Genomic DNA, 27,178 nt, shown 5'->3' with positions numbered 1-27,178 from the left:
TATGACTATAGCTACTGGACAGACTGTTGCTTCAGCTGATAGCTTTAGGCATTCTGCTGGAAGATTATTGGCTGCTAAGGTGGTGGTGGTGCTGAGGTAGTGTTTTTTTATTTTTGAGAGGAGTCTCAATGGTAGATGTAAGAACTGTCTGTAGAGAGAAAGTGTGCAGGTTAGAGTTGTTTTAAGGGTTGGATGGGTAGTAGAGAGGAGTTTGATCAGGTATGCTACTGAGTTTATGACGTGGTTATAAAAGAGAGCAGGAGTATTGTCTTTGTTGGTTTGGTTGGAGAGTGTGATTTGAGTAATTCATCCTGATGGAAATAGTTGGTTTATGTTGGACCAAAAGGCCTTTGTATTCAGGAGATTTTAGTTTTGGAGGTTAATGAAGTAGTTGAACTTGTCTGCTTTGCGGAGGTATTTTGTGTGATTTCTAAGTTGTTTACAGGTGTGAAGGTTAGTTTGAGTTTATTGAATTTCCAAGATTTGTCCCCAAGTTTCATTAGTTCTTTAGTAACGTTGGTTAGCCAAGTGGCTGGAGTGTTTTTTTACACATGTTTTTCTGAGGGGGGCATGCTATTTAGGATTTTTAGGAAGGTTCTGTTAAATTATGTGATGGTGTCATGAAGAGGATGATACGTCAGATGTAATTTGCTTAAGATGGTTTCTATTTGAAAGTAGGAGAGGTTAGGTACTTCACTGATATTGCAAGGTCTGGGACTTAAATGTTTGTCTCTCATGATGAAAGTGGCAAGGTGGTCACTTAATGCATTTGAAAGAGACCCTGAGAAGCTGATGTTATTGGGGGATTACTTAAGTATCCGGTTGATAATTGAGCCTTTATCAGAGGATTTGTGTAGCAGGTGGGAGATGTATTTAGTTTGGGTGATACCAAACAGGTTTAGAATTAAAAGGAGCAGTACAGTCTACAGGGCTTTCAAAGTTAATGCATTCTTTTCAATAACACGAGCTTACAGTATCTTCTTATAAAGCACATCATCAGGAGTGTACTATATCTTCTTATAAAGCCCATCAGGAGTGTGTTATATCTTCTTATAAAGCCCAACATCAGGAGTATGCTATGTCATCTTATAAAGACAGACAGAAATAGAGACTCACTTGATGCACTTTTTGTTTCAATGCTTAGAAATTATGTCTGTCAAATGGTTAGGAGGTCTCTATGAAATATTTCATGATACATGTTGGGGATCTTGGTCTGGCTCTTGTGTTGAAAATCTGAAGTCCTGTGTACAATTTGTGACTCACTAATATATTCTTAACTATGTAGATTTAATAGCATGCAGGGCAAAGCGATTATGAACACACAACATGCTTTTAACAACTGTCCTTTAGCCTTACCCAACCTTGGCTCTATCATTTTCAAGTTCATGTACTAGACCCTAAGAATGTTTGATGAAAAAGGTGGTTTGGGTTATAAAGCCATCCCTAATGACACAGTATTTAACGAGAGACAACATATTCTTGGAGACCTTCAAACATGGTCACAAAAATTGAGCTTGGGCAAAGCAGCATAGTGCAGCGTATTGATGGTCTGGGGGTGTTAATAAGGAAGACTGTTTTAAAACAGTAGGTATAGCTATCGACAAAATATATGATTTTATTAACACATTGAAAAACTGTTCAAGGATAGTTGTAGAGCAACTGGATGCATGTTTATATGTTTAAAATCAGGAAGCCTGGGGATGATTTTAGGTCTAAACTTGAATAACTGCTATATCAACTTAGGTACTGACTATAAGATGCACTTTGTATTTAAGTTTACTCTTGCTGGTGTGGCATATACTTTCCTGCTTCTACTCTCTATTTGTTGTAATAATTCTCCAGTACATATCCCATTTTTGTAGTCCTATATAGCATGTGTATATCCTTGATATTTATGTATCTGGGAATTCTTTATTCTCCATAATGTATTGCTAAAACTCTGTTTAAATGTTTTTTACTTGTATGCCTATGATTTTATGCCATGTATGAAAAGGGTCTGTGGACCAGCCCACCTACCTGGTTAGCAGATGAATAAACAATTACAAAAACAAATATCTGTATGCTTTTACTTACCATTTTTGAGGAAAGTTATTTGTGAACACTACTGGAGGATATACACCTGCCGACCCCAATGAGTGGTTAAAAATAAAGGACTGGAAAGCAGTGGGCATTTGCTTGGAAACTGGAAGGGGTGAGGGTCAGCATGCAGTATGTATTACTTTTCAATGAAGTTGAAGATGTTACTAGATGTACTTTTAGTGTTTGTGCACATATTTATATGTAAAGTTTTATGAATGTGACACTTAGGTTGTCAATGCATTGGTGCCGCTTGTGTTTTAGAAAGGTTCTATATAGTTAAGATATTACAAATGTTACCAAATGATCTTAGGGAAAATAGATAAATAATTCTAGAAGCAGCTAGTAAATCATGTTGTAACCAACAATCATCCCTATATAAATGTCTAAAACATATAAGTTGTAGGACACATTTGGGTTGCACAGCTAGGTTTCTAAATGCCCTAGTGGTTGTTAGCCTAGGCTACACCTATAAACCTGTGAACCTATAAATAAACAGGGAGAGACAAACACATAGCTTTAATTTTCAAATGTGAAATACCACATTGTGCAGTTCCCTAGCCCTCTGAGATGTATCTTTTCTTAAAGTCTCCACTTCTCTTTGCTGTTTTACTTTTCCATATTCTGCAGGGCAGAATTGTTTACTGTTACCAATATTTGTATGACTTTGCATATGAGAAAACCACAACAGCTTACAACAAGTTATAACAATTTACTTGATTTAACTAATCCACATTTTTGGACTATCTACCAAATGATCTTTGGATCTTAGTTCTGACATGCTTGATTTTGTCTGCTTTAGTTAGTTCATGGATTAGTGTAAACTCTGCTGCATTTAATTTTAATACATATTGTCATGTTTGCTTCCTGCAAAACTTAGTAGAGCCCCATCTATTGACTTTTGCCATACCAAGCTGTAATACTTACTGTGAACTTAAAGTCTTGTACATATAAGATTTTTTTCTTTTTTTTTTTTTTTTGAAGGGTAGGAGTCCACTTTGCAGTGTAAATTATCTTCTAATTTTCTTCTGTAGTCTATGACAGGGATCCGTAATCTCATTTGTGTGTGAACAGGCTAACAAATGGTCTTTCATGATAACTGACAATACTTACCCCCTCCTACACTTATTTCATTATTTATTCATTTATATACCCCTCCCTTCAAGCACACACATGCTCAGCAGTCTGTCTTTCCCAGTAATTCTAAATGGATAAAGGTACAGAATGATCATCGCCTAGCCTTTGTTTCAACACAGCAAGTTTCTGTAGCAGCCATTTAATTCATGATCAGACTCTAGTCCCTGTTCAATATTCTGTCAGGTGTCTTCTTTCTAGTATTATTTTTTTTACTTGTACCCATATCATACTATGACTGTTTGCTATATTTTCAAAATGTCTGTCTGATTAACCACAATATCCAGCAATAATGCAGTTAAAACAATGCAGTAGCAGTGACAATATCTGTAGTTTCTATGCTTTCCGATGAAATTTTCAAATAAGTATCATGTCACACTGATGCAGTCTGTGCTTCTGGTAAAGCTATAACTGTATACCAATAAATGCCTTCAGAGAGTAGAAATATCCAGTTAAAGCTTCCGTTGCATGCTGCTGTTTATGTTGACATTAATGATTTTCTTTCATGCCTGTTTGTAAAACAACATGCTGGTAGTTGTTGTTAGTAACCTTCTGCTGTGTAGATGGGTTAGTGGATGTAAGGCTCTCTTTCTTGGAAGCATCTATTGGAAACAAGCTGCGTAGGAAGATAAATGCTTCCAAAGGATGAATTATCGTTTCTGTATCTAAGTCTTCTCACTAGGTTGGAAGCTTTTTCTCCTGCAAAATTTGATAAATTGAGAATGAAGTGTTAATTAAAGAAAGGGACACAAGGATTTATAGCCTATTTTAATTGAACTCTTGTTCACAAAGGTGAAATGAAGGGGTATAGAAGATGAGACACTTCACTATTATGCCTTTTGTGATAGCTTAGTTTATCACAAACTGTGTTATTGACCGAAAATTTGAATTCATCTAAAATATATTGTAAGATGAGAATTCTTCACATATGCACAAATCATGTCTTGCAGTTGTATCGGAACAATCTTTTCAAAAGGAACATTTGGGGCCTCATTTTATTTCTACTGCACAATTTAAATGACTTATGAATGAGAGTTGTGAGACATGAAACGTTGCATTAATTGAATCTAGTTCTAGTCTTTTACTCACCCAGCTGAACCGGCCCTTTAGAAAAATACATGACTGCTTTTATTGTGGTGGGATAGACAAAAAGAATCCTTCACATTCCTTTGCCTGAATGAGACTGCAAACTCAATTCACTTAAATAATTGGCCTATTAGCTGCTTAATTCAACAGTATACATGGGAAGATTTTGTAGCTCAAAATGTAAAATGGTACTGGGCAGGAGAGTTGTGTTCAAGGATTATACTTTTCTGGTCATATTAATAGTAATTCTACGTAATATATAAAATTCATGTTTTATATGTTAGAGTTTTCAAAATACTATGAAATCCTAACTACTATTATTTTGTTAAATTGCAGCAGCAATATCATTCCAAAATAGACGATTTGATTGAAGAAACTTTCAAAGAAATGATTTCACTGTTGGTTTCAAAGGTAAATGAAAGCTATATGCATGTGTTATACATGTATCTAAGGTTGTAAACCTTCTGATAATTATATTTAAATATTTTCTGTTGCTGTTGATGTAATATTCGGGCACACAATGAACTTTACCCTTTCTAGGGTTAAGAAGTAGACAAACTTCTTGTAGGTATATATGAGAGCCATCAATATGCATACTTTAATACTCTATTACACTGTATGCATTGTTTGCCTGTAAGGTCCAAAGGTTTCACTATAAACCTTATAAAATATTAGATATAGTGAAAGTCAGTGAGTCTGAATTATTTGAGCTGCTGGCTTCTGTGAAGTCAGTTTCATGACATTTTTGTATTGTTTCTTAAGGTTATTGAGTGTTTGCAAAATAAATAATATCATTATTGTTTGCTTTCAGTTTGTTGCAGTTTTAGAAGGAATGCTCGCCAAGCTGTCAAGATATGATGAAGGAACGCTTTTCTCATCCATACTTTCATTCACTGTAAGTGTTCTTCCAACAAAATGTTTTGATGTTTTCAAGGTCATCACTGAGAATTATTATTTGGTCTCATAATAAGGTACATTTCTTATGACTTTATTTTTTTCTAGGTGAAAGCAGCCTCTAAGTACGTTGAGGTCCCAGTGAGTATATCATTATTTTGCAATATTACTACCTCTTTCTAATACTTTAAACACAATATTATCACAGAAATCTGGTATTACTTCATTTCTCCGTATGTTTGACTATTCAGAAAACAGAAATCTCCTTATTTTAAATTATAACAATGGTTGTGTGCTACTGTTCAGCTCTTAGCAATAATTGCATTTTAAGAAACTGTTACACTGTTATATTGTTGATGTTGTTATGATCTATTGCTGAAAAAGCATCTCCTTATAAAAAAAGTATTATAATCATCAACATGGTCAGCAACCATCTTTAAATACAGAGTAGTGTCTAAGTAGTGAATCATCCAAAACTGACTGAAAGGATAGGGAATAACCTTCTGAAATAGGCTTGATAGCTAAGGTAGAATATGGTGCAATTATTTTTAAAATAAGTGCAAGGTCTATGCAGAAGAAAAACAAAATGTTAGCATGTTACTATTGGTTTAATGTCATGAAGAACTAAGATTTGAGTAAGTAACCTTGTAGATAAGTTGATAAATCCTTAGAAGGATTGTACTCTCATATTTTATGGGAAAACAGAAATGTGTCATATAAAGGAAGAAATGCTTTTGAAATGTGAAGCTTATATTAAGCATGATAGCATTCCAGAAGGTGCAATCTTTTGTCTTCAGTATACAAAAAGTAACCTTAAGCTTCATATTCTAATATCTATTTTCAGCAGTTTGGGGTATACCTGTTATAGGCCTTATTCTGAAGATAAAAAATTGTACCTTCTGGAATACTATAATGTTTAATGTACAGATGAATTAAAACACATTTACATATCTGGCATGTCTTATTCTGGGCATCATGATATAGCACCTTATCTTCCTAAAATCTTCGGGAGTGTATTTTAAAAGTCTATTAGGTCAGTTTAAAGTACATCTTATTGATGCAATGAAATCTAGTTAGCTGGTTTATTTACTCAGCAACATGTTTTCTGGAAAAAAGGAAGTGGGGTATAATTAATGCTAATGCATACCTCCTTAAAAACTAAGAAAAGAAAAGTTATGAGTGTTTAATAAAGGATAATATTCTGCCTTTATATTTTACCAGCATTTCTGGTCATCAAGACTGGTATAAAGGAAAGAAAGCAGTTCCTGTTAAATGAAAATACCTGTGCCTAATGAACCCATTTCTTAGTGCAAAACTAAGCAACAGAATTCTGTTAGTAATATGTCTGCTAGACGTAAATATAAATGCAGTGAAGAAGCCCATTAAATATAGACAGTGAAGAACTGTAATATTGCAATAATAGTGTACATACATATATACACACTCTATAGAATGCAGAGACCTAAATTAAGCCTGATGTATCCTAACTTTTTCAAAATGTAAACCACAGTAACATGTTTGCGTATGTGTGTGTGTGTGTGTGTGTGTGTGTGTGTGTGTGTGTGTGTGTGTGTGTGTGTGTGTATATGTGTATATGTATATATGTATATATATATATATATATATATATATATATATATATATATATATATATATGTGTGTGTGTGTCTGCACACATCTGTGTGAAATATGTACCTAGGATATTTTGTTTAATTATATTTCATTGTGTTTATCAATAACACTGCAAGTGCCTTGAATACAGCTAGACACTGAAAAATGAAATGGCAATATTCTGTATATTAAAAATTTGTTTCACTGCTAAATGATTCAAGATCTGTTTTTTCTTTGCAATGTTTCATCATCAATCAGTGTGGTAATTGGTATTGCACAGCTAAACTGATAAAAAATGCCTCAGAAAAGCTGCATATGGCATAATCATCTGACTATTGCTATATTAAAAAAAGATTATGAACAGCTTCCCTAGGATCATGATTCTGACCTTTTTTCTTAATTTAACTCATTGAATCTAAATAATTTTGTCATCTCTTTCACCATTGACCACCTCTGCCAAAGCTGGGTGGGTCCTGCGATTGCTGCATTGTGCTGTGTAATTGTTCATGTTTCACATATTGATTGTGCACAGACTGCCAAGCGTGTGTGAATATTTTAATCTACCATCACTGCTCTTTCATTTTGACATTTAGACCTTGATGGGTACATTAACGTAGCACTCCTGAATGGAGCGATGTCTCATGTGAACTCTTTTTACTATTCCCTTGAACGACAGTTGCAGGGTTTTTTTGTGTGTGTGCTGAAGAGTATTATATGTTATACTTTTCTTGAAACAAATCAATTCAGATGTTTGTAGATTGCATCCTTGTAGACATACCTTATAAATTAACTAGTAAGTTCTCCTGACTGTTAGAACTATGGGCATATGATATGACAAAACTAAAATTCATCAAGGCTAGTTTGAAGTTATTTATCTTGATATAGAATCAGACACAACACAAATTATTTTCTCATGCCACATTTTTTTAGCACTGTGAAATCAGAATGAGCTGAAGCTAATCTGGCAGTTTTTCAAGTAGAAATGGCAAAATAAATTTCAACGATGGGAGTTACTGTGATGGAGAGCATGAAAACCTGTGTGAATGTGTTCAGGGAAATGGAAAGAAAGGAGGTTATCCATTAGAATCAAGTGTGTAGATTTAAAAACGTAATAAGATAAGTTGCCGTTCCAAGCAAATAAAGACAATAACATTTTATATCTGAGTATGATATTAACAGCAAAGGATAAGGAGATTAGAAACTTGAAGAAAAATATTTTTTAACTAGGATTAAAGAAGTAATCCTTTCACATGAATGAGTGCTTGTATCTGGATACATATATCTTTCTAAATGCATTATCTAAAGTAACTGTGCTTAGTTTAAGATGCTTTTTTATTCTTTGTATGCATTTTCACACACCTACAGATGCATTCCCACACAGCTGTGCATGTGTGTGTGTCTGTACACTGCTCCGGAATATACTCTGGCCTTGTAAATTCATAATAAATGACCATATTTCATACCAGTAAGTTCAGACAATGGAGGAGTGACTACTAATATATTTTTCAAAGATTCATGTGTACTGTTTTAAATTCTTAGAATAAAGAAAGCCATACATTTCAAAGCTAAATACTAAGCTATCTAAAATGGGTTTTTGTTAGTATAGCTAGGGCTTTGGCTTCTGGCTTTCTTTGTTATAAAAACTGTTTGCAAATGGAAAGAAAACTGACACACTATAATATCCACCAATAAGAACATGCCACAACTACAAGACAGAGAACACAAGAGGTCTATAGCAGCAGTAATCTTCAGCTTAATTCTAAAATTTGTAATAAACAAGGGGTTGAGGTTGAGATAGTTGTTAATGTGCCTACCTCACAGACACAAGGTACAGGGAAATTGTCTAGACTTAAAATGAATTGCAAGGGCAGTTAGCCTAGTACTAAGCTATGAACCTATAAACATAAAAATGTCTGCACTTAGAGTTTGTAAAAAGTATAAATATTAATACAATAGTTAACTAATGTATCAACTACCAAATATGCAGATAAATAAGTGGACATTGTATATAGAATGGAAAATAGTGGAACAGGTTAACAGCTTCAAGTATGTGAGAAGGGTGGATGAGAGTAAATGGAATCTGAATGAGGAGGTCAAAGCTATAATCAAAGGTGGTATAGACAAATGACCAAGTGTGTCAGAAGCATATGACAAAATAATGTCAAAGAAGATAAGTAAGATGCATAAAACATTGTGGTGATCCTTACTAGTATATGGCACAGGGACCTGGGGAGCAAAGGCAAAACAACCAAGGAAGGAAGGAAGGTGATGGGGATGAAGTACCCAAGACAGGTAGTAGGACACACACACTGTGGGACAGATGCAGAAATGTGGGCATCAGAGCAGAACCCAAAGTACCTCCAGTCACAAAGAAAAAAAATTAGTGGTCTTATTATATGTGCAGGAAAGAAGACAATTTTGTAAAGAACATTTCAGTAAAACAGTAAGAAGAGACAAGTAAATCCAGTCAAAAGATGGATGGAGTGTGTAAAAGATCTGTAACAGTCAAGCATGATTGTCAAAGAAAGTAGGAGTGCGGCAGTTAATCAAAAGAATAATTTGACTTTTTTTGACAGATATCAGCATACAAATACTCCATGTTCAAATGCAGAAAATTATAAGTAAAATAAACTACATAACTATTTAAATAAATTATCATGAATAAAAATATTAAAATCTTCTCTTTAGCAATGACTATTAAAATTAAGTCATCTCTAGGGTAAAAGTGAATGGACGATGTTGGTTCATCCATCCTGGGGGAGGGGGCAGTCTACCTGCTATACCACTGATCTTTACCAAAGGTTTGAGGACCCAGAGATTGCAGCTCTGGGGTGGACAGAGAATGGTGCTTAAACTAGGAGGTGGTCCAGGGGTAGGTAAAGTGTCCATCATTAGTTAGTCCCATAGAGCAGTGGCATTTAGTGTCAACACCAGCCATCATATGGGTAAGGGTGATTAAGTAAAAAATGCCTCTGTCAAAATGACAGTTCATCTCAGTCTGGTATGAATGGACTGATAGGATCTCACCAGGGTTAGGAAAAAAATGGTATGGCTCTTGCCTTATGGAGAATAAAGGGGTTGAAAGAGTAAGGGGAGAGTGAATCCCCCCCCCCCAAAGAGAAAAGAAAATGTCTGTTATAGCATCTCTTGTAAAACAGAATGATAGTCCAAAAATAATAATCAAATTAAATGTAGTATTCTTTTAACTAACCTTTGAGAAGGTTTATATAGTGGGAGGCAAACTGTGCCTGCATTGTCATTTACTTTAAATGTAAATAACCATCGTCAAACATAGAAGCAGCTATGGTTTGAAAGAAATTCAGTCTACTGTCATGTGACTACAATAGCACTATTGTTCAGAGAAGATATGAAAGGTCTTGTGACCTTAAACAATGCTGCGTAGAAGTATACAGATGAATAACTTTGATAATTACAAGGTTGCGGCTTGGAATCTTGACCTGAACAAGTCCAAACTGTGACGCGTGATGATTGGAATACAGAAGACCAGCAATATTGAAGCCCCCACACACACACACACACACACACACACACACACACACACACACAGTTCTGAACTTAGGTTAATGCTTATTCCTTGGTTCACACTGGTAGTGCATTTTGTGATTCAAGGATGTGGTCATTATGCTGTTTACTTGGCCTTACTTGTTTCAGCAGTTCATTTTGATGATTCTGGTAGTCAGACTTCCATGGCTCAACCTCATAATAATAAACTATGTGTAATGTCTATAAAAAAACTCTTTATGCCAACCAAAATTCTTCATACCTGTGAGAATCACCACTATCATACATCTTTGATCATAAGAAACTGACAGTAATGGAATCTTTTATTTGAGGGGCTCACCTGTGAAAGGCGATCAGGGATTGTTAAGAATTATAGCATGACAGTAATTAACTGTATGATCTAATAATATAATGAGTCCCTTCTGTATGTCAGATGTGACTGTATGAAAGCTTGTGATAGTCATCTTTATTTGATAAAATTTAACACATTTCCAAATAAATCTGTTTTTCATGACGATATTGTCTCTGTGGTTTGATTACCAAGTTCCTAACAGCGGCTAAAGATTGTATAGCTGGCCATCCACTTTTGTCATGTCATACTTAAAAAAAATATATTTGTTGCATTTGAGAAATAGTCATAACACTTACCTTTTTAAACAAATCATAATTAATCAGCATTGCTTTCAAGAAAAAGAGACTGACCTTTAAAACTAGCTTATTACTTCTCTAAAACAGAAAGACCACATTCTTCCCAAGTAATATTTTGTTGACCAAAAAGTAAATAGTTTGCAGTTTTAAATGAAAAGCCATATATCCAGTAAGATTTGTGGGTGTGACAGTTTAAAAGTGGGGATAAACTTAAGTCCCAACAACAAAACATCCAAACCAGAAATCCACTTGGTAGTAATTATTATCTCCTAAATGTATTTTGTAAGCAAAAAACTATGATCCAAAGCATTGCTTGCATTTTATTTGAATGTTAATAAAATAGCAATTTAAAATTGTCCACTTCATGATGTTGATATTTTCCCATAATCCTTTTAAGTTACCAGGCATGCAATCAAGTCGGCCATTGAAGAGCATAGCTCATTTTCCCAATTGCTCTAATCATGGTCTGATTAAGTGACACGCTCCTCAAGTCTAAAAGTAGGAAAATGAAGGGCGAGAGAATCAAACCCTGTACCACAGGAAGCAGCTTGTTAATGGTTCATAGGTTCAATCCTCTGCACAAACTGTCAGACTATATTAGTATAATACTTCTTAGTTAAAAATATCTGACTTCAGGAAGTTTTGAAAATTATTATATTGAGATGACTGGACTAATGAATTAAGGCGGATGTACAAGTTCAGATGTGGTATATATATTTTTTTACATTATCCTTGTTCTTTTTCATAACTTACAGGTACTTCTAATTCATTCATGCAGATTATATTTACTTTTTTCACTCACTTTTAACTAATAATATTTCTAGTCAGAATTCTTCTCATATATATATATATATATATATATATATATATATATATATATATATATATATATATAAATCTGTATGTATCTTAACCTCCCCTTTTTTTTTTCTTGTGGTGCCCTACCCATCCCCTTCTAAAAAACAACCACCTCTCTAATCCTTCCCTTCCATCTTAACCCCCTCTTTATTCTTTTCTTGTGGTCCCCTACCCATCCCCTTCTGATGAACAGCTACCGCACTCATCTTTCCCTCATTTGACTAGATGGTCTGTCCCTTGACATTCTTGCGTTTGTCTTCTTCCCAAAACTATATTTCCCTTCATTTGTTTCTTGACCAGCCACGCTCTGTCTTGATTCTTTTTCCTTTTGCATTTGTCATCTCCGTCAACCAGAACCTCACTCAGGAATCTAGTCGGACCGCTGCCGTTGGCTTTTCTGCTTGTTCCATAGCAAATTCATGTATCTCAAGAGTTGCACTCTCTACTTTCTTTTTAGTCTGTAGCTACACTATTGAGAGAACATAGTACCAGCCTTCTCATTGCTTTACGTCAGTGCAGTCATAAGAATTATCAGCTACATAACCTTCACACATTCACTTGCAACAAGAAAAATTTTAAAATTCACTTTTCCACACTACCTCTAACTTTTGCTCTCTGAAAATCACATTATTAAAAACTGATAAAATTAATATTCGCACTTTAAATATTTTCATAAAAATGTATAGGAAGAGGAAATGTAAAATTCTTGAAATGTATATTTACTTTAGTTCTTGGATTATGTTAGGCGTATTTTCCCTAAAAAAGTATAATTTATATAAAATGATTACTACTTTAGTACTGGTTAAGAATAGATGCAAACTCCTAGGCAAGTAAAACAACCAACCTTCTATTAAAAAATGAGCTTAGTGATCAGTTGGAAATGTGGGTCTCCATTTTGCCATATAGTTGTCTTACACTTTTAATATCATCTCCTTTCCAAACTATTTTCTCCTGTTCCTTTCATTTTCATACCCTATACTTCTTATCACCATCTTATATGTGGTCCTTCTCTAATGTTCCTTTGTCTGAGTCACTTCCTTATCTGATGCTCCTTTGTCTGAGTCACTTCCTCGTCTGATGCTCCTTTGTCTGAGTCACTTCCTGTTCTGATCCATTGTCTGTCACTTCCTCATCTGATGCTCCTTTGCCTGAGTCACTTCCTCGTCTGATGCTCCTTTGTCTGAGTCACTTCCTCATCTGATGCTCCTTTGTTTGAGTCACTTCCTGTTCTGATCCATTGTCTGTCACTTCCTCATCTGAAGCTCCATTGTCTGAGTCACTTCCTCTTCTGATACTCCTTTGTGTGTGTCACTTCATCTGGTGCTCCTTTGTGTGTCACTACAACTTGTGCAAATATCTCAGACTCACTGCTCTGTTTCCTGTTGTAATATTAATTCATTTTTATACATTTATTATCATAAGCCCACTGGACACAAGTGTCTCTTTCCAGGGTGACCTGGGATCACTGTCTGGTTAAGTGATGTTTTCAGAGTTGCAAAGTCATCAGATGTTGGTGAAATGTGTCAAATCCTGTACCTCAGGTACAGGAAACCAGTTCATTAACTTAAATCCTTAACCATCAATTACTTTAACTAGTAACCCTGTCTATGTTTTCTATTTCCTTCTAATCTCCTGTATTTATGCCATAACTTTTTCTAATCTCCCCACTTTTGTCTTATACCACTCTTAAGAGGCAGTAGAGTTATTAACTTTGTCAAACATTCCTTGCTCTTTTAACCCCTTATTACTTACCAGGTAAAGAAGTATATTCTACCATTGAATTTTATTCTCTGAAATTTCTATAAAACCTCTTACATGTATTATTTTACTTTTTATACTTTTATTCAACATTTCTGTCATACTTGTCATACTTTCCCACATGGCTCTAGCATTGCAGTCCTTATGTTATAACGTATGTTATATAAGTGTTCTTGTTGTGTATTGCAACCCTATTTCTTTTTTCAAACACTGCAAGACTTCCTGTCCCATAGTTGAACCTTTAACCAAACAAACCTGTCAACTAACCGAAGCACAGGAGTATCATACTGTTGTAATAAAATGTCTTTTATTAAGTGTTTTCATCCTTATTCATACTAGAATTTCATCAGAATCAGTTACTCATATTCATTGAATTTTTAAATACATCAAATATGGTCACATGATCCCAAAACCCACCAGTAAAAAGCATCCCACATCAGTTATTCACAAAAGAATCAGTGCAATGCATAATTTACATGGTAAGATAAAAAATGTCATGTATAATTAAACCCTATATCAATAAAATATTAAGAAACTATTAAATATTCATTAAATTGCATTATTATAACCTCACAGCTTTTACCTGGTGAATAGTACTAATAGATATGGTTTTGTTCAATCCGGGGAACAGTTTCCTCCAATAATAGCTGTCAGTGTACCTCTCAACATTCAAGGTTAAGTTGCCAAACACCCGCTTTTAATGGGGGTGATACTTTTTTTTAAAACAAAAAAAGACATCTTACAAAATTAGGACACAATGCACAGTACATATATACTGCATTGTTTTGTCTCCTTTACTTATTCTATATAAATGTTCATAAGTACACCGTTTCAAAAGTCTCTCAGTTTTACCAACAAAAAAACACCTGTCATGATTTACATGTAGCCAAATAAACCACTCCCGAGGTCTTACAATTAAAAATACCCCTACAGTAAATTGTTTTGGATAGTTGACTGTTTTTACCTTATTAACCATGATAATGAATGGGTAGAAGGGGCATGTTCTACATTTATGCATTACAAAGTAATCTTTATTAAAATTACCTGTTCTTAAATATTTTTTTTAAATTCCTTCCCCTCTTGAAAATAAAATTAATCCAATTTAGTTCTTAACCCAACATGTAAATTAATTTCTAATTTCCAATTCTTAATCATTTTTTTAATTTTTCCACTTAGATGGTTGAATGGTAAAACCATTCATATTTTGCACTGACATCCATATTAATCTTATTTTTAAACACCCTCTCTTAAAATAGATTAGAATGGCAATTCCCTTTTACTTATAACTTGCATTTCAGCAAGTCCTACTAGATGATCTCTGTCGTATAGCATGTTTTTAAAATAATCTATTTCACCATAAAACCTATTTTCTTCAGAAATAATCCAAGAAAGTCTAACCATTTATCCCTTAACAAAACCATATTTTTGTTTGTACAGTTGGTAACTGTTAAAGAATAAATATTAATTCGAAAATGTCGATTTATGAAAGATAGATGATTGAAATCACCTGTCATTAATGTTTTTATAAACCATAATGCATAAAAAATTAATATTATAAAAATTCATTTTGTAAGTAAATTTCAGAAATCAGTAGTGTTATTAATATATAACATAAAATCATTAAGCTGTTGGAGTTCTCCTTCCCAAAGTAAAAATACAGAGTCCAGGAATCTTGAATAAATATTTATGTTAGAGTAAAATTCGGACTTAAATATAAAATAAGTCTCCCATTGCCACATGACAATATTAGTATATATGGGTGCTGAGGCTGCACCCATCACTATGCCCCTTCTTTGCTTAAATATCTCTCCCTCAAAAGAAGACAAAATTATTATATAGGACTAGTTCCATAAATAAGCTTAAATTCCTAATGTCCTTGTTTGACAATTTGTCAAAAGTAGTTAATGCCACAGAAAAACATTCCAAACCTATGCTGTGTGGTATAACTGAGAACAAGTCCTTTACATCAGTAGTTACAAGCAATATACCCACCTTAACCCATTCAATAAGATGGTTGATAAGGGAAAAATAGTCAGCTATCCAAATTAAATTTATTGTAGGAGTAATTTTAATTGTAACTCCTTGGGAGTGGTTTATTTGGCTACATGTAAATCGTGCCAGGTGTTTTATGTCAGTAAAGCCAAGAGCCTTTTGAAACAGTCTATCTATGAACATTTATTTAGTATTTCTTTGTGACTAATTGAGTAGGATGTTTTTTATTGATAGATTGTGGATCCTGTGACCATATTTGATGTATTTGAACATTCAGTGTATATGAGTAACTTATTTTGATGAAGTCCTAGTGTGAATAAGGATGAAAGTGCTTAATAAAAGACCTTTCTTTATACCAGTACATTACTACTATTTGTACTAGTCATTCTATTAAAGCAAAATATACAAAATTATGCAAACTCTATATATTACAAAAAATTTTACAATACTAATACACACCCTCTCTTCATGTGTCTTGCGATTCAACTGAAAGTCTTTAGGCATTATAGTTACTTATGCAGGATGGATGGCAAACAAGTTTGTATCTTCAAACTATTTAGGGTCTCAACTAATGGCACAATTTTGCATCTTTTCATCAACTTTTGATGAGCAGGTTTGTTTATGTTATGCATCCGTTCATCTATAGCAGAAAGAAAGTATGATTTCCATAGACTTGTGAAAGGTATTTAACTACAGTGCCCACTGATTACTGTCTGATTCCTCTCTAGCATTGGGAAATGGCTAATCTAAGAGCAATCTTTTAACATTTTGAATCTTATTTAGTTCTAGTAATCTATTTATTTAATCTGTATTAATACGTCTATCCATCTTTATTAAATCAAGTCAGTCTTCCCTTAAATTATATTCTTCTGGACTAAGAACAACTTCTTTCCTCTGTTTTCTGTGAGTATCCCACAGTAAGTTTCAGAACATATACTCACTAAATATTCTCTAAAGATACCGTTTGCTTCATATGCTGGTCCTTTATATGAGAATCCATTGGCTCAACACTGTGTGACATTATCTGTGTCAGAGTTATCACTTTTTCCTGCTCCTTCCTTTGCTGTGCATCTGAAATTGGACTTGCAAACCATTCTACAGAAGGGTCCAGAGCATCATATACTTTACTACCTTCTATTCTACCTGGCTGCTATGAGCCCCTGACACGGACCCAATAACTAAAATTCTGTCTAAACATTACCCTGAACTAAGGATCTTATCTGGCTATTAAGGATACTGTCTCCCACAAGTCTTCCCAATTTGGATCTATTGTTTTGCTGTCCCAACACTTTAATACTGCCTGAGCAGCATTTTTATAAAGTACATTTATTTCTTGACCCTGTTGATAGCCATTTTCAACTCCGTTTGTTGATCTAACTAAATATTTGGCCTCTGTGAAAGGAAAGCTAGCAGCCAGACCCCTCTCCAAGACCTGTACTGTCTAACATCTCCTTTCCCATACTGCCTACCTTACTCTTCACAACTAGTTAATTTTTTGCCCTTAGTCACTTGTTGCAATACCACCACAGATCACTAGGTTTCAATCAAATAATAAACTTCCCCACTAGGATCCACAAACCAAGTAACAAAGAAACTACTCTTGACTGGATCCTTATAAATAGTCACCCAGATACCTATAAGGTAGGATCTCTCCCTGACAACATTAGTGATCACATTTTAACCTTTATCACTAAACAAAAGAAATATAGTCCAAAAAAGAACAATTTTGTCACTTATCGTTCTAAAAAACACTTACAAGCTGAGAACTTTATTAATGAACTAAAAGCATGTAACTGGTCATCTCTAAAACTACTTAATCTAGATGAAGCAATCTCTTACTTTAATTCTACTTTCCTTCAAATTCTAAATAACCATGCTCCTTTCCGCTCCTCCAGAATCAGGACAAAAATAGCCCCCTGGCTCACAAAACAAACCAAAGAAAAAAATGTTTCTATGAAACAAAATATGGGCAAGATGGAGAACCTCTAAAAGCTCTGTAGATCATCTATACTTTAAACAACTAAGAAATGCTGTCAAAAAGGATATAATCTCAGATAAAAAAACTACTACTCTCACCTGCAACATTCACACTCTAATAATCCTAAAAATTCTGGTCTGGCATTAATAAACTTCTCAAATCAGGACATGCCACAACTCCTTTCCCCTGCTCTATTCCCAGTAGTAATCCTCTGCAAATAGCTAATGCCTTTAACAATTACTTCACTGAAGCTATTTAAACTTTAACTCAAACTCTAGTTCCCATGACCCCCACTCCAATACAACACACTAACAGTTCCTTTCCCTCCCTTCATTTGCAACCTGTACCAACCTCCTTTATCTACAAACTCCTTCAAAAACTCAAACCCTGCACTCCCTCGGCTGATTGCCTCCCAGCAGAATACCTTCAAATTGCAGCCAAAGCCGTAGCATACCCTGTTTCTATCCTGATAAACAGATCCATCTCTGAAGCCTACATCCCCTCTATTTGGAAATTCTCACATATAATCCCTTTGCACAAAGGAGGTAAATCTACTGAAATCTCCAACTACCGTCCTATTACTCTACTCCCCCCACTAGCCAAAAGTATGGAAAAATGTATTCACCATCAGCTACTCCAGCACCTTCTCCAAAACAACTTGCTTGCTAACTGCCAACACGGATTTAGGCCCTTTCATAGCACTACTTCTGCCCTTTTAACTTTTAATGGTTGCATAAATAGGAATCGTAACAATAACTGTCTCTCAGCTGCTCTATTTATTGACTTTTCCAAAGGCTTTGATATGGTCAATCACAACCTACTTATTAATGTGCTAAAAGCCCAATCTCTTGACCCACAAGCAATCCTTTGGTTCAAATCTTTTCTGGAAAATAGACAACAAGCAGTACTCTGGGACAATAATCTATCCACACACCTCCCAGTGAGCACTGGAGTTCCTCAAGGTTCTATCCTAGGCCCTCTTCTTTTCTCCATCTTTATTAATGATCTCCATACTGTTTTTCTACAATCCACCTGTATACAATATGCTGAATACTCTACTGCCAAGTCTTCTTCCTCTCTCCACACCCTTACACAAAATGTATTTAACACAGTTGAAAAATGGTTCACCCAACACTGCCTTCTTCTTAACCCCAAGAAAACTAAGCTACTACTCTTTACTCCCACCATAAAATCTCCTCAGTTCCACTTCACTGACAATGGAACCTGCATTTCCCCTGATTCTACTGCTCAACTACTTGGTATAACTATTGACTATAACCTCAGCTTCGATGCCCATGTTAATAATATTATAAAAACTGTTAATAAAAAATTAGGCTCCCTGTATAGAATAAAACCCTTCCTTACACCACTAGCTAAGAAATCCATTGCCTAGACTCATCTTACTTCCACCCTATTCTATGCATCTGCCATTTACACCAATCTATCAAAGCATAATCTCACCAAACTTGAAACTAGCTACAATAACATAACCAGATTTGTCACTGGCTCTCCGTACAGAACCCATCACTGCCTCAAACTTAAACAACTCAAATGGTTAGAACTACAGAATCAACTACAATACAATCAACTTGTGATTGCAAAAAAATCCTGCACCATCCTCCTAATACTCCCATCCTCACTAATCTGATCTCCCCTTAAAAAATCTTTCAACACTATGCTCAGCTAATAAGCTACTTATTGCCAACAACCCTTCTAATAACAAAGCAGGCGATTCCCTCTTCTCCAGTGTTGTGGGTAGAATCTGGAACAAACTTCCTAATACACTCACCTCACTCTCATCCTCTCTAATCTTTAAAAAACACCTTAGAGACCACCTTAAAATACATTGGCTTTGCCCCTGCTCAAAGCCTGATTGAATCTACTTTTCTTCTCTCCCCTCCCCTGTTTCTTTTTCTCCTGCTTCCTTAACAATTACCCCCCATATCTTATGAACAACGCTAGTAAATAGTTTTGCTAATGTTGTAATGCTTTAGATTTTGATTGACTTCACATGAACCCTACTAAAGCATTATGACTTGTTTATTTCTTACTTCTACTCTAATGAAACCTTACATTGTTCACAATTTATTAATTTTTTCTTATCATGTCTTATTATGTAATGTGAAACTAGTCATGTTTAGAATATTTTGAATGTATTAATTCACTCATGTTGGAGCTTTTCTGCTCAGGCCTCTACTGAAAAGGGATATGTATCCAGCTAGACTAGCCCGGTCAACAAATGTAAATAAATAAAAATAAATAAATAAATCATCTTGCTGCAAATCTTCTTCAGATGCCTCCTGCTCCTCAATCTGGGGATCCAATATTCCATCATGCTGCAGCATTGCCTGTGTTGAATTTTCCTCACTAAATCCTTCATTTAATCCATAACTTCAGTTTCTATTTGTTTAAATTCTACCTTACTAATCATCTTTTCTACATTCTCTCTGTTTTCCTCTTCTTCTTTTTTTTGTATTGTGAAAATTTTCCATATTCAGATGATTTTGCCTATATTTCACTTCAAATATCATTGAAGCTACTTTTTTGCATTGATTAGTTTGGCTTTTTCCTTTGCATAAATATTGTACCATAGTAGATCTCTCTTTATTTCCCAAGTCCATGTTTCTTTTTACACCTTTCAAAAACATCTGGGTTTTGATCTTTGTATTTTTGCACTTCCACTGTCACTTCTCTTTCCAGAAATCCCAATGTCTCTACATCTATGTGACTTGTTTCATGGATCTGTTATATTAAAGAATGTAATCTTTTATTTGAAGCTTTAGACAATTTTTCATGTAGAGGTATTTTTCTTTCCTCTGATTTCTCTCTTAATCTTTCCGAATATCTTCTATCTGAAAATTCTGTGCTTCTTGCATAATGCAATCAGTCACGTGTCCATTACATCTACACCAAGTTGTGTACCATGGAAGTCTGGATGTGTGTTGCTTTTGTACATGTCTGTGTCATCAGTGTGCACTATTAATTTTAAATTGGATAACTCCAAGTTTGATAAATGATGATGGCAATGAAAAATACAGTCCCACAGTCAAACTCTGGAGAATGTGGTGAAGGTTAGAAGGGGGAGATGAGAGACTAGATGCACTATGGAAGTAAGATGACTGAAGATTTAAGATACTGACTTATCCTTATTTTTATAAATTAAAGGGAGAGTAGGACAGAAAATCTGATGCTGCGGTTACATAAGTGGATATGTTCTTGTTGAAGTTGCTGTGATCCAAATTTTATTAAGCAGCATTAGTAAAAGAAAGAAAGATGGTGAGTTATAGACGGTCATAAAATTGTTCTGTGCAACAGAGATTAATCCATAAAACCACTAAATGATTAAACTGTGTGGTATAGATAATAGATTCAATAACACTGGGCTGTGAAATGGCTTGGAAATAGTGTGAATAGTTTCATAAAATGAGGATTTTATTGTTCTAGGAGGGGTTTAAAATATGATAGGTGATTTTTACAGTATTCCTTTATGTAAATAAGTTGAGGGCTTTCGGTAGCTATCTTTTCATGTTTGTGTGTGACCATAAAGAGTAAGATTTTTGGCTGTATGAGGAGTTTTTTTGGGGGGGATTATATAAGACAAAATGTAAATAGAACCATAGCTTAGTATTTATCTGTCTTCTTGGGGAATGATTTAATGTCATTTGTGGGAGACTGATAGGGGTTGATGATGAGTGTCTTCCAGATGCATACATAAATGTATCTGACTGAAAAAAAATGTTCTTGAATTCCTGAACATCGGTTGTAGATGCACATTAAAGAATGGGGATTTCAGCCTCTATCCTTCTTGTATCCCCTTATAACAGTTTCAGAAAAGAGCCCGCTGTCTACATTGCCATCCTGTATAATATGTAGATGTGATGATATATTGCTCTCCATTACTGTGGCATTAATTCCTCAGTTTGAAAGGCAGAATTCCATCTTTGGGAACATTCAGGCACACCTCCTGCTGATGAGGACTAGTCTCTTCTTGTGTTTGCCAGAACAGCCAACCAAAAATACTGTTTTTCCTTCTCTTTGCCTCCATTGTCATTGTGTCATTGGAATATGCTCAACTCACAGATACATCCATTGCGCACGCACACACACACACTCACACACACACGCACGCACACACACACACACACACACACACACACACACACACACACACACACACACACACACACACACACACACACATGTACTACAGCCAGCTCTGTATTAAATTACAGCTATAGCATCAAAAAACACATAAAACACTTAATATCATGAAGTTGTGGATGGATGGAATGGATATATACACATGAATATATATATATATATATATATATATATATATATATATATATATATATATATATATATATATATATATATATATATATATATATATATATATCTACACACACACACACACACACACACACACACACACACACACACACACACACACAAAACCTCAAAAGAATAACAAATAAAAACAGTCTCCTGGTGGAATGCAGCATTTGGGATTTCTCATTTAGGAAAAAAAGAAAAAAAAAAACAAATGAAGCAGAAACTTCATTACAATCTGCAGGTGCATGCCCCAGACTACCAGTAGTTGATAGATGAGCACAAAAGACGGTTTATAAAATATTTTTTTTTAAATAATGTCATTTTCTAATAGCAGTAATCCACCCTGTGTGGGTGTAATGCAGGATTTACCCACAATTGGCTTTGTTTAATCACTCGGGCTTCTCTCTCATGATTAAATCATTCTACCCAGTGGTACACTTTGCTGTATCCACACCATGTTGTGGATTACTGCTAAAGCAATAAGCCATGAATACCTAATACAATCTGTAATTTAGATACTTTTTTGTAGAATTAGTATTAATTGACCATTAAATGCTTTTTCAGTCTACTGAAATTCACCCCGGGGATCACATCAGTCGCCCTGCTAGAGAGGGGTCCAGGGAAGTAAATATTGTGGGAAGAAATACCCAGGGAATTGTTATGGCTAGGCTTGTATAGGCCCTAGGGCTGATAGCCTAGTACCAACCTCAGATCAGAGTGAAAGCATTAAAAAAAAACAAAAAACACATGAAATATTTTCCAAATTTGTAAAGGAAAACACCTTCTTTATTTTATACAAGCTATCTCATGTGATAAATTTATATTATGTTGTTGTTTCTCTGGTAAGCAACAGGACTTTTTTGTGGAGTGAGGATGTTGTTTGGGAATTAGCTTGAAGAACTATTTTACAAGTGTATCTCTGCATTATATATATTTTTCCAAAAACTATTTGCTGTTAGTATTAATTTGTTGTATGCTTACCTGAGAAACATCCCTTGACTGAAGGGGGACTTGAAATGTGGAGAAAGTACAGTTATGTATGATACACTTATCATAACAATAGATGTTTGAAAGATCACGGATGCAGTAGTCTTAGCAGTAGGGATTATATCATGCCAAGGTTATAATGGCCAAACAGCTTCCAAGGCTTCAGGACACCTTCCACATGCCCATATTGTCAGGCAGCTCAAAATTCGCTGACTAAAAAGCAAGTTTGGCACAAAGCATTTAAGAGCTTTTCTTCTCACACAATGAGGGAGGCTGAGCCCTGAAAGAACAATGCTAGGAATAACAAAAAATAAATATCCACACCTTGGTATTAAAACATACCAAAAAAAGGGGGGTATGGAGTGAGGGAGCAGCTTCTGTAGAAGTGATCATTTGAACATCTACTGTTATGGTTAGCTAGGTTCAGAAAAGAAAACAGGGAGATGGATAGTATGGCTTAAAGCAAACCTGGATACCGCTTTACGCATAAAAGATGGATTTGTTCTTACAGAAACCCTAACCTTTGGAAAATGAGGTAGGGTTGACTCAGTACAAGAGCGTGCAACTCAGATACCCTTCTTGCAGTATTGAGTGCAGTCAGTAAAACTGTTTCCCATTTTAAGAATCTCAGTTCAGTTAAATTAGCTGGTTGAAATGAATCGTTACATTCTCTAGCACAATATTAAGATCTCAAGGAAGGGCCACTAGTTTTGATAGAGGCCTCTTATGCAAAACACCCTTTAAGACCATTTTGACATGAGACTGTAATAAAAGAGGAGGCTGTGTGGGCAGACATGTGAACTGGCCGATACATGATAGGGTAATAATAAAGGCCATAGCATAGTAACTCACACAAATATTGTAAAATCAGATGACATCTAGCCCTGAATGGGTCCTGGTTATATTGGCAGCAATTATGAAATCTTTTCCATTTGCTAATATATGATTTTCTAGTAGCAGGCTTTCTTGCCTCTATTATTATCTGCTGCATGTCCATGACAGCAGCAGCCCATGCAGCCTGTACCTCAACAAATCTTAACTAGGTAAGCTATCCCATAGCTACAATCATATTGACAGATTCGCCACTGGCTCCACCTATAGAACCCACCACTACCACATCCTTAAACAACTAGAGGGGCTAAAACTGTCCAGCTTAATTCAATTCAATAAATTCTTAATAGTGCACAAATTTTGTGCCACCCTGAGGATACCCCCTAACTTAAAAATATTATTAAGCCATATAGCAACCTAAGATCCCTATGGTCAGCTGATAAACTACTGGTCCAAACCCACAAAGCTAATAACTCTGTTGGTGAATCCCTTTTTGCCAACTTCGTTGGCAAACTATATAACCCTACAATCCTCCAAAAGTCTATTAAAAAAACCTCAAATAGTATCTCAGATTGAATTGTCTATGCCCATATACCAACCCTGATTAAGTTATAAACTAAAAGCATTTTCTGTAATTATCATAACTTGTAACTATGTCACCAAGCTCTGCTGCCAGTCTGAGGTCTCTTACTTTTAATTGTGTCTATCCATGAGAATTGTGAGTCCTTACTAGGGAACACTACTAAACCATTGTATATAATCACTTTGTTTTTATAATTGTTTGCTAACTTCTGTATAATCTATGTAAGTTTGTCTATGTGGAGCTTTTCTCCCCGGGCCTCTGCTGAAAATGGACATGTATCCAGTTGGACTATCCCAGTAGACAAATGTAAAAGAAAATAAATAAATAATGTCCTCAGTAAACATTTGTCTAAAAGGAATTAAGACACTGTCATACAGGCAGTCAACTAAAGTTGATTGATGTTGGGGAATATCACATACCCGTCTGTGGTTAAGGAGATCCAGAATGTGAGGAAACTTGTGGTAATTGCCCCTGGCCATTTCCTAAACAACAAAGAACCACTGTTGCCTGAGTCAGAAGGGAATCACTGCAATAATGATGTTGAATTCCCTCTGAATCTTCAGAAGTACTCCAGATATTTGTTGAAAGGGTGAAAAAGCGTACAAGAACATTCCTATTCAAGGAAAAGAAAAGGCATCTGTCTTCCATGCCTTTTTGTATAGAATTCTGGAACAGAATATTGTGGATTGTTCAAAGAGGAGGCAAGAAGTCTACTTGAGGAAATCCCCACACATGGATCAAATCTTGGAAGACCCCTGATCTAATTTCTATTTGTGAGGGTCTGCCCTTGTCCTTCTCAGCCTGTCTGCCTCACAGTTTTACTCTGATGAAATATAGGCTCCTTGAACAGTGATATTGTGCTGAGAACTATATATTACGTTAACGCGGCTAGTTTACAAATGCTGTGTGGCCTGTGTCCCCCTTGCTTGTTGATGTACCACAAGCCTTTGGTATTATCTATAACTACTTGAAGAGGTCCTGGACACCAAAAATGGTTCAGAGAGTTGAGTGCCTGAATCAGGGAAAGCATTTCCTTGATATTGTATGATGAACTGATAAGGAGGAGTGTGGCAGCAGGTGAGGGTCCTTAGCTTTTCATCTAGGTGACACAAACAATGTAGAAAATTCTATCCCTCTATAAATTTGTCCCACAGGCAAAGAAGTTAATGACAGTGCCCTGAAGCTAAGACCTCAGCTAAGCACCAAGTAAGGACAATTAAAAGTCTTAAAACATAAGGTAGACATATTACTGCCTTTCATCCATCTAGCCTTCTGATACATAGTAAACATTTAGTTTTATGATTGAAAGTTATCTTGAAAAATATTGTCATGTAAGTATTTACTGTACTGATATTCCAACAACTTTCTCTGTGGTATTTATAGTCTGCCTTGTGTTTAAAAATAGTTAAGATCCCTAAAGTGCGTTGAATTTAAGGACACTGTTTGTATTTAGTCATCAAATATTTTTGTTGGAGTGTTTAAGGTTCATTTGACAACTAGTGCAAAAAATTAAAATTATTAATATTAATATTTTAGTCATATTTATTTAAGGTTGAAACCAGTTTATCAAAAGAAAATCTTGCAGAAGTGTGCAATGAGAATCACATAGAAGTGTAATGTTTTAATCTGTGCTGTATTTACTAGGATTTTACTTGAGTCATTGTCATTGGAGATCTTGTGAGAAAAGCCCAAATATATATCGTTTTCATTGTCGTAGTGCATTGTTATATTATTTACTGTTTATGTTCATGGGGCCATACTAAGGACAGATTATATTTGTGCACTATATTGTAGAGTTGTGATATACAATAAGAGCATGCAACAGACAATGCTTTGCATCTCAACGCATTAGACTGATTTGGAATTATATCTGTTTTATGGCTGCGATTTTATGGTGCTCCGCACACAGTATTGCTGTTGTAGGTGGATGGAAGCCAGCAGGGATATAAGGTTTAGATGTAAATATTTTAGGAACCTCTTAGAGATGTGGTAAATCTGTTTAAGCATTATCTAGACACTCACAAGTTGTTTACAAGCATTAAATATTCAAAATGACACCAGTAAAAATGAAACACAACCCTTTATTTAACGTTGAATTTTTTCCTTCACTGAAAATGTCAGGTTAATTAGAGTTCTGATGATATGTACGTGTTCACTGTGAATAAAATCACTTACATTCAAGTAAATGATAGCACTTCTTTTTAACCTAACTCTTGTTTTATTTAGTTTGATTTAGTGTGTTTTTTTTTTCACTTTGGTGCTCTGGAGGGCAGTTTCTTTTGTTTTTAAAGATAAATGAAGTTTGGCAACAAGCTAAGTTGTTCTGGGACATCTTCATGGGGGGGGGGGGTTAGGTTGATATTGGGGGAAGTTAAGTGGGTTGGGGAGGTGAAGGGGTTAAGTGGAGGCAGGGACGGTTGGGAGGAAATGATATAAAGATGGGGAGGGGCTTAAGAGGTTTAGTCTAGTGTAGCTGGGTTAAGCAATCACATTTTGGCATGAACTTGCTAAGGCAAGCAGAGAGTCCAAGATGCCCTGTAGGTATTGAACTTGGCAGGTAGGCCTGGGTCAGTAGTTGTGGCAGTGAGGAGATATTTTAACTTAGATATTTAGGATTTGTAATTACATATGTCTACATATATATATTCTTGCCCAACTGTTTCATGCAAAAAAAAAAAAAAATTGTAACTGCTGCAGTTTAAAGTTAAGGGCAGGATTAGGTGTTTTAGTTCAGTACAGGTGTGGGGTGCAGTGTTCCATGTCAGGGGCTTGCTAGTTCTTTAGTCCTTATTTCAAGTTGTTCAATAAATATTTTAAATGTTTGGTTAAGATGTGTGGCCTTCCGGTGCTGGCGGGTCTCTGGTTTCCACCAAGTTTTTTTTGCA

At 35.2% G+C, this 27,178-nt stretch overlaps 1 protein-coding gene across 1 annotated transcript in view; it reads left to right on the top strand.

The window, feature by feature from the left end:
• The window catches only part of CADPS2 (calcium dependent secretion activator 2), a 5,163,308-nt gene that overhangs the window by 4,603,940 nt on the left and 532,190 nt on the right, over nucleotides 1–27,178 (top strand). The window contains exons 30-32 of the mRNA XM_044088753.1: nucleotides 4,633–4,707; nucleotides 5,108–5,191; nucleotides 5,299–5,331. Of these exons, the coding sequence (XP_043944688.1) occupies nucleotides 4,633–4,707; nucleotides 5,108–5,191; nucleotides 5,299–5,331 (192 nt within the window). The remainder of the gene's footprint in view (nucleotides 1–4,632; nucleotides 4,708–5,107; nucleotides 5,192–5,298; nucleotides 5,332–27,178) is intronic.

This window comes from Protopterus annectens, chromosome 11.part0 (assembly GCF_019279795.1).
Source record: "Protopterus annectens isolate FY-2018-M chromosome 11.part0, PAN1.0, whole genome shotgun sequence".
Classification (NCBI taxonomy): Eukaryota; Metazoa; Chordata; order Ceratodontiformes; family Protopteridae; genus Protopterus; species Protopterus annectens.
Note: the sequence above shows the minus strand (reverse complement) of the source record. Positions and strands in the feature narration are given on the sequence as shown.